Source organism: Phyllobates terribilis, unplaced genomic scaffold, assembly GCF_046119375.1.
Source record: "Phyllobates terribilis strain yellow unplaced genomic scaffold, ASM4611937v1 Scaffold_9__5_contigs__length_417890890, whole genome shotgun sequence".
NCBI classification, from domain to species: domain Eukaryota; kingdom Metazoa; phylum Chordata; class Amphibia; order Anura; family Dendrobatidae; genus Phyllobates; species Phyllobates terribilis.
This window is the reverse complement of record NW_027362769.1, coordinates 187,969,615-187,978,895: the sequence shown is the minus strand read 5'-3', so window position 1 is coordinate 187,978,895 and position 9,281 is coordinate 187,969,615. Positions and strand designations below refer to the sequence as shown.

Below are 9,281 nucleotides of genomic sequence, written 5' to 3'. Positions count from 1 at the left end.
TCAAGACCCCCTCAATAAAGGAGTGGTTCTGCAGGTGGGGACCACAGACCACATCTCAGTACCAATGCTTTCTGGCTGATGTTTTGATCACTTTTGAATGTTGGTTGTGCTTTCACACTCGTGGTAGCATGAGGCAGACTCTGCAACCCACAGAAGTTGCTCAGGTAGTGCAGCTCATCCAGGATGGCACATAAATGCGAGCTGTGGCAAGAAGGTTTGCTGTGTCTGTCAGCGTAGTGTCCAGAGGCTGGAGGCGCTACCAGGAGACAGGCCAGTACACCAGGAGACGTGGAGGGGGCCGTAGGAGGGCAACAACCCAGCAGCAGGACCGCTACCTCCGCCTTTGTGCAAGGAGGAACAGGAGGAGCACTGCCAGAGCCCTGCAAAATGACCTCCAGCAGGCCACAAATGTGCATGTGTCTGCATAAACAGTTAGAAACCGACTCCATGAGGGTGGTATGAGGGTCCGACGTCCACAGATGGGAGTTGTGCTCACAGCCCAACACCGTGCAGGAAGCTTGGCATTTGCCACAGAACACCAGGATTGGCAAAGTGGCCACTGGCGCCCCGTGCTCTTCACAGATGAAAGCAGGTTCACACTGAGCACATGTGACAGACGTGACAGAGTCTGGAGACGCCGTGGAGAGCGATATGCTGCCTGCAACATCCTCTAGCATGACCAGTTTGGCAGTGGGTCAGTAATGGTGTGGGGTGACATTTCTTTGGAGGGCCGCACAGCCCTCCATGTGCTCGCCAGTGGTAGCCTGACTGCCATTAGGTACCGAGATGAGATCCTCAGACCCCTTGTGAGACCATATGCTGGTGCGGTTGGCCCTGGGTTCCTCCTAATGCAGGACAATGCCAGACCTCATGTGGCTGGAGTGTGTCAGCAGTTCCTGCAAGATGAAGCCATAGAAGCTATGGACTGGCCGCCCGTTCCCCAGACCTGAATCCGATTGAGCACATCTGGGACATCATGTCTCCCTCCATCCACCAACGTCACGTTGCTCCACAGACTGTCCAGGAGTTGGCGGATGGTTTAGTCCAGGTCTGGGAGGAGATCCCACAGGAGACCATCCACAACCTCATCAGGAGCATGCCCAGGCGTTTTAGGGAGGTCATACAGGAACGTGGAGGCCACACACAATACTCAGCCTCATCAGGAGCATGTACGGGCGTTGTAGGGGGGTCATACAGGCACGTGGAGGCCACACACAATACTCAGCCTCATCAGGAGCACGCCCAGGCATTGTAGGGAGGTCATACAGGCACGTGGAGGCCACACACAATACTCAGCCTCATCAGGAGCATGCCCAGGTGTTGTAGGGGGGTCATACAGGCACGTGGAGGCCACACACAATACTCAGCCTCATCAGGAGCATGTCCAGGCGTTGTAGGGAGGTCATACAGGCACGTGGAGGCCACACACAATACTCAGCCTCATCAGGAGCATGCCCAGGCGTTGTAGGGAGGTCATACAGGCACGTGGAGGCCACAGACAATACTCAGCCTCATCAGGAGCATGCCCAGGCGTTGTAGGGAGGTCATACAGGCACGTGGAGGCCACACACAATACTCAGCCTCATCAGGAGCACGCCCAGGCGTTGTAGGGAGGTCATACAGACACGTGGAGGCCACACACAATACTCAGCCTCATCAGGAGCACGCCCAGGCGTTGTAGGGAGGTCATACAGGCACGTGGAGGCCACACACAGTACTCAGCCTCATCAGAAGCATGCCCAGGCGTTGTAGGGAGGTCATACAGGCACGTGGAGGCCACACACCATACTCAGCCTCATCAGGAGCATGCCCAGGCGTTGTAGGGAGGTCATACAGGCACGTGGAGGCCACACACCATACTCAGCCTCATCAGGAGCATGCCCAGGCGTTGTAGGGAGGTCATACAGGCACGTGGGGGCCACACACAATACTCAGCCTCATCAGGAGCATGCCCAGGCGTTGTAGGCAGGTCATACAGGCACGTGGAGGCCACACACAATACTCAGCCTCATCAGGAGCATGCCCAGGCGTTGTAGGGAGGTCATACAGGCACGTGGAGGCCACACACAATACTCAGTCTCATCAGGAGCATGCCCAGGCATTGTAGGGAGGTCATACAGGCACGTGGAGGCCACACACAATACTCAGCCTCATCAGGAGCATGCCCAGGCCTTGTAGGGAGGTCATACAGGCACGTGGAGGCCACACACATTACTCAGCCTCATCAGGAGCACGCCCAGGCGTTGTAGGGAGGTCATACAGGCACGTGGAGGCCACACACAATACTCAGCCTCATCAGGAGCATGCCCAGGTGTTGTAGGGAGGTCATACAGGCACGTGGAGGCCACACACAATACTCAGCCTCATCAGGAGCATTCCCAGGCGTTGTAGGGAGGTCATACAGGCACGTGGAGGCCACACACCATACTCAGCCTCATCAGGAGCATGCCCAGGCGTTGTAGGGAGGTCATACAGGCACGTGGAGGCCACACACCATACTCAGCCTCATCAGGAGCATGCCCAGGCGTTGTAGGGAGGTCATACAGGCACGTGGAGGCCACACACCATACTCAGCCTCATCAGGAGCATGCCCAGGCGTTGTAGGGAGGTCATACAGGCACGTGGAGGCCACACACCATACTCAGCCTCATCAGGAGCATGCCCAGGCGTTGTAGGGAGGTCATACAGGCACGTGGGGGCCACACACAATACTCAGCCTCATCAGGAGCATGCCCAGGCGTTGTAGGGAGGTCATACAGGCACGTGGAGGCCACACACAATACTCAGCCTCATCAGGAGCATTCCCAGGCGTTGTAGGGAGGTCATACAGGCACGTGGAGGCCACACACAATACTCAGCCTCATCAGGAGCATTCCCAGGCGTTGTAGGGGGGGTCATACAGGCACGTGGAGGCCACACACAATACTCAGCCTCATCAGGAGCATGCCCAGGCGTTGTAGGGAGGTCATACAGGCACGTGGAGGCCACACACAATACTCAGCCTCATCAGGAGCATTCCCAGGCGTTGTAGGGAGGTCATACAGGCACGTGGAGGTCACACACAATACTCAGCCTCATCAGGAGCATGCCCAGGCGTTGTAGGGAGGTCATACAGGCACGTGGGGGCCACACACAATACTCAGCCTCATCAGGAGCATGCCCAGGCGTTGTAGGGAGGTCATACAGGCACGTGGAGGCCACACACAATACTCAGCCTCATCAGGAGCATGCCCAGGCGTTGTAGGGAGGTCATACAGGCACGTGGAGGCCACACACAATACTCTTCCTCATCAGGAGCATGCCCAGGCATTGTAGGGAGGTCATACAGGCACGTGGAGGCCACACACAATACTCAGCCTCATCAGGAGCATGCCCAGGCATTGTAGGGAGGTCATACAGGCACGTGGAGGCCACACACAATACTCAGCCTCATCAGGAGCATGCCCAGGTGTTGTAGGGAGGTCATACAGGCACGTGGGGGCCACACACAATACTCAGCCTCATCAGGAGCATGCCCAGGCGTTGTAGGGAGGTCATACAGGCACGTGGAGGCCACACACAATACTCAGCCTCATCAGGAGCATGCCCAGGCGTTGTAGGGAGGTCATACAGGCACGTGGAGGCCACACACCATACTCAGCCTCATCAGGAGCATGCCCAGGCGTTGTAGGGAGGTCATACAGGCACGTGGAGGCCACACACCATACTCAGCCTCATCAGGAGCATGCCCAGGCGTTGTAGGGAGGTCATACAGGCACGTGGAGGCCACACACCATACTCAGCCTCATCAGGAGCATGCCCAGGCGTTGTAGGGAGGTCATACAGGCACGTGGAGGCCACACACCATACTCAGCCTCATCAGGAGCATGCCCAGGCGTTGTAGGGAGGTCATACAGGCACGTGGAGGCCACACACCATACTCAGCCTCATCAGGAGCATGCCCAGGCGTTGTAGGGAGGTCATACAGGCACGTGGGGGCCACACACAATACTCAGCCTCATCAGGAGCATGCCCAGGCGTTGTAGGGAGGTCATACAGGCACGTGGAGGCCACACACAATACTCAGCCTCATCAGGAGCATTCCCAGGCGTTGTAGGGAGGTCATACAGGCACGTGGAGGCCACACACCATACTCAGCCTCATCAGGAGCATGCCCAGGCGTTGTAGGGAGGTCATACAGGCACGTGGGGGCCACACACAATACTCAGCCTCATCAGGAGCATGCCCAGGCGTTGTAGGGAGGTCATACAGGCACGTGGAGGCCACACACAATACTCAGCCTCATCAGGAGCATGCCCAGGCGTTGTAGGGAGGTCATACAGGCACGTGGAGGCCACACACAATACTCAGCCTCATCAGGAGCATTCCCAGGCGTTGTAGGGAGGTCATACAGGCACGTGGAGGCCACACACCATACTCAGCCTCATCAGGAGCATGCCCAGGCGTTGTAGGGAGGTCATACAGGCACGTGGGGGCCACACACAATACTCAGCCTCATCAGGAGCATGCCCAGGCGTTGTAGGGAGGTCATACAGGCACGTGGAGGCCACACACAATACTCAGCCTCATCAGGAGCATGCCCAGGCGTTGTAGGGAGGTCATACAGGCACGTGGAGGCCACACACAATACTCAGCCTCATCAGGAGCATGCCCAGGCGTTGTAGGGAGGTCATACAGGCACGTGGAGGCCACACACAATACTCTTCCTCATCAGGAGCATGCCCAGGCATTGTAGGGAGGTCATACAGGCACGTGGAGGCCACACACAATACTCAGCCTCATCAGGAGCATGCCCAGGCATTGTAGGGAGGTCATACAGGCACGTGGAGGCCACACACAATACTCAGCCTCATCAGGAGCATGCCCAGGCATTGTAGGGAGGTCATACAGGCACGTGGAGGCCACACACCATACTCAGCCTCATCAGGAGCATGCCCAGGCGTTGTAGGGAGGTCATACAGGCACGTGGAGGCCACACACAATACTCAGCCTCATCAGGAGCATGCCCAGGCGTTGTAGGGAGGTCATACAGGCACGTGGAGGCCACACACAATACTCAGCCTCATCAGGAGTATGCCCAGGCATTGTAGGGAGGTCATACAGGCACGTGGAGGCCACACACAATACTCAGCCTCATTGTGACTTGTTTTAAGGACATTACATCACAGTTGGATCAGCCTGTAGTGTGCTTTTCCACTTTAATTTTGGGGGTGACTCCAGATCCAGGCCTCCATTGGTTAATAAATGTGATTTCCATTGATGATTTTTGGGTGATTTTGTTGTCAGCACATTCAGCTTCTACAGAACAAAGTATTCAATGAGAAGATTTCATACATTCAGATCTAGGATGGGGGATTTCAGGGTTCCCTTTATTTTTTTGAGCAGTGAATGTATATACCATGCGTTGGAATCAGAGGTGTATATACCATACGCTTTCTGAGTTCTTCAATAACCGTTCTAGTAGTGGAAGCAGCCGCAGTCTCGTCAGTCAATCGCGTAATTGTCCTGACGATTGGAGGCAGCAGAGCTGCGTCCCCTGACACACTGGTGGCAGCGTGTCATCTTTGACAGTCGCCTGTAACATGTCCTGATTATGCAGGATGGGGGTAGATTTTGTGACAGACTCCAGGTCTCTGCAGCCACCATAGACCCCCCTGTGGCCACAATCTCATCGCCACGAGGACGCAGTGCCACCATTTTCCCAGTCTTGAAACGCAAGAAACAGATAATTATCTGTAAAATAATTTTTTAATTCTGAGATGAAATAAATCACGGGTTACACACAGAATGGGAACAACATTAGATGATAACGTACGTGACGCGGTCAGAACCCAGAGCCGCACAGAACCAGACTCTGCGGCCCAATGAAGATGGGGGGTATCCTCCGCGAGGGGGGTGTAAACAAATCCTGGGCTAATTCTCTGTGTATAAAAATATGCTGCATTTATTCCATTGTACAGTACGAAACGCTCATCCATGAACTGCTTTGCCCCCCACCCACCATCTTGGCTTACAGAAAATAATAAAAAATTATTTTTTTTGGCTTTTTGTGTTTTTTTCACCTGCTTGATTAAGTCTGTTCTCATGGAAGTCGTGTAAACGTTCTGGTTAATATCGCCGCCATAAGTAGGATGTGTTGTCCCTGAGTGACGCAACGTCGGCCTGCTGCCAGCAAGACCTGCAGAGTCAGTGGATAAAGAAAGAAATCCCGCAAAAAAAAAAAGTGCTGCCCCAGGTAGTCCCTCGGCAGCACGCTTATGCCTCAGGGGGACAGAAATCCCACCAAGAATGTGAATTCAAGCTCACATGGGAAAATCAAATATTTGTGAAAAGCAGCGGCAGAAGCCACTTAAGGCACAAAGGCGGCCGATCCATCATCAAGAGCCGCTGACCCGCCATCAGGAGCCGCTGACCCGCCATCAGGAGCCGCTGACCCGCCATCAGGAGCCGCTGACCCGCCATCAGGAGCCGCTGACCCGCCATCAGGAGCCGCTGATCCGCCATCAGGAGCCGCTGACCCATCAGGAGCCGCTGACCCGCCATCAGGAGCCGCTGATCCGCCATCAGGAGCCGCTGACCCATCAGGAGCCGCTGACCCGCCATCAGGAGCCGCTGATCCACCATCAGGAGCCGCTGATCCGCCATCAGGAGCCGCTGACCCGCCATCAGGAGCCGCTGATCTCACTGAGGGGGAACGCGACCTCGCATGCAGCGAGCTGCACTACGGTCAGCGATGGGGGCGCACACCGTACAATGCTGCCATCACGTCTGGCCTTCCGGTTGTGCGCCTCGTGCCTCAGCGATGAACAAGGTTCCTAATGGAGAGTTGGGCGGTAACGAATGTCAGTTCGGCACAAAACATGGAGGAACGTGGGGAATGCAAGTACAGAAAATAAAATAATCTCATTTTTTGGCATAATCATCACAGTAGAGGGAATGTCAGCGCAGAACTATAAAAACTCCAGACCCCCAAAAATCTCAGCAACTGCAGAAACCGGGAACGAGAAAAACGTAGCAAAGGAGAAGAAACTTCCTGAAATAAAGTGAACCCCTAAAAACTGGTGACAAGTGCTCAAAAAATATTCCCTAATAAATGGAAGCGCTACTGATAGATCGCGTCACTCTCCGGTATCGGGGGCGCCGTTACTATAGATCGCGTCACTCTCCGGTATCGGGGGCGCCACCACTATAGATCGCGTCACTCTCCGGTATCGGGGGCGCCACCACTATAGATCGCCTCACTCTCCGGTATCGGGGGCGCCGTTACTATAGATCGCGTCACTTTCTGGTATCGGGGGCGCCGCTACTATAGATAGTGTCACTCTCCGGTATCGGGGGCGCCACCACTATAGATCGCGTCACTCTCCGGTATCGGGGGCGCCGTTACTATAGATCGCGTCACTCTCCGGTATCGGGGGCGCCGTTACTATAGATCGCGTCACTTTCCGGTATCGGGGGCGCCGTTACTATAGATCGCGTCACTCTCCGGTATCGGGGGCGCCACTACTATAGATCGCGTCACTCTCCGGTATCGGGGGCGCCACTACTATAGATCGCCTCACTCTCCGGTATCGGGGGCGCCGTTACTATAGATCACGTCACTCTCCGGTATCGGGGGCGCCACCACTATAGATCACGTCACTCTCCGGTATCGGGGAAACATTTTTAGTATTACTGACATATCGCGCTGTAGGACGCCATTCTTCACCCGTCAGGTCCGGGGTTTTGGCAGTATGAAGTATCTTGGCCATCAAATTGGCAGCTACCAAAAAAAATGGGAGAAAGCATCCGAGAACAGGAGCGTAAACTGCGGTTGTCATCTCCGCGCTGCGATGTCGGGGACAGCGAGAGGAGCAAATCACAGGGCGACAGGTACAGGGGACAACGAGTAACATAATTCAGATTCTGGGTGTCCTGAGCGATGGGGTGAGACATAGAGCCCACCACAAACAGGAGAGGATAGTACAAAAAGGGGGTCTCCCTCAGGTCTTAGCCTCCTTGGAGTCCAGAAACTTCTAAGTGGTCGATTTTCCTGTCTCCAGCATCATTACTGTCCTGGAAGCCCAAAGAATAGTCTGTGCACGATGACGTGGTGGTCCTGGAGGCTGTGGGTATTACCAGTGCACTGCTGATCAGGTGCGGGGGCTTCTGGGGCCTGGATGAAGATTAAAGTAGTGCTCAGTACTGCACACGGGTAAGGGAGCCTCGATGCACCGGAGATAGGCCGTACATTACACAGGGCACCGGAGATCATGGGGTGCAGGGCCTCCATACCATGCACCAGAAATCAGGGGGTGCACCGCAGATCAGGGGGTGCAGAGCCTCCATACAGTGCACCAGAGATCAGGGGGTGCAGGGCCTCGATACAGTGCACCGCAGATCAGGGGGTGCAGGGCCTCCATACAGTGCACCGCAGATCAGGGGGTGCAGGGCCTCCATACAGTGCACCGCAGATCAAGGGGGTGCAGGGCCTCCATACAGTGCACCAGAAATCAGGGGGTGCACCGCAGATCAGGGGGTGCAGGGCCTCCATACAGTGCACCAGTGATCAGGGGGTTCAGGGCCTCCATACAGTGCACCGGAGATCAGGGCCTCCATACAGTACACAGGAGATCAGGGGGTTCAGGGCCTCCATACAGCGCACAGGAGATCCGGGGGTTCAGGGCCTCCATACAGTACACTGGAGATCCGGGGGTTCAGGGCCTCCATACAGTACACAGGAGATCCGGGGGTTCAGGGCCTCCATACAGTACACTGGAGATCAGGGAGTTTAGGGCCTCCATACAGTACTCAGGAGATCAGGGGTGAAGTCTGTATACACTGCAGTAAGTGGAGATTAGGGGGTGTAGATCCCACTTGGCCCTGAGGATTACAGCTCTTCCTTCTTCTTCCCGAGCTTCACATGATCCTGCTCTCTGAGTGATCGGATGAAGGACACAAATGCAGATTCCTGATTCACAAAAAAAAAAAAAACAATTACCAGAGCGCGTGCACAACACAGAGCGTGCACAACACAGAGCGTGCACAACACAGAGCGTGCACAACACAGAGCGTGCACAACACAGAGCGTGCACAACACAGAGCGTGCACAACACACTTATTGGCTCCTGCAGAGACTGACACTCACCGAGCGCTCCCCGTTGTATTTCTCGGTGGACTTCCCATAGTTGTAGTAGACGTAGGTGGGGAAGCCCTCCACCCCCTCCTGCTTACACAGGTCCTGGTTCTTCTCTTTGGTGCAGTCTACTGCGGCGAACCCAATCTGGAAAATAAGACAACGA

At 55.2% G+C, this 9,281-nt stretch overlaps 1 protein-coding gene across 1 annotated transcript in view; it reads right to left on the bottom strand.

Moving 5' to 3' along the window:
• Positions 1-5,729: 5,729 nt before the first annotated feature.
• PDIA5 (protein disulfide isomerase family A member 5) overlaps positions 5,730-9,281 on the bottom strand; it is a 43,460-nt gene continuing 39,908 nt past the window's right edge. Inside the window, exons 15-16 of the mRNA XM_073647522.1 lie at positions 9,128-9,262; positions 5,730-8,950 (exon numbers count right to left, since the gene is read on the bottom strand). Coding sequence (XP_073503623.1) covers positions 8,870-8,950; positions 9,128-9,262 — 216 coding nt within the window. The 3' untranslated portion in view covers positions 5,730-8,869. The remainder of the gene's footprint in view (positions 8,951-9,127; positions 9,263-9,281) is intronic.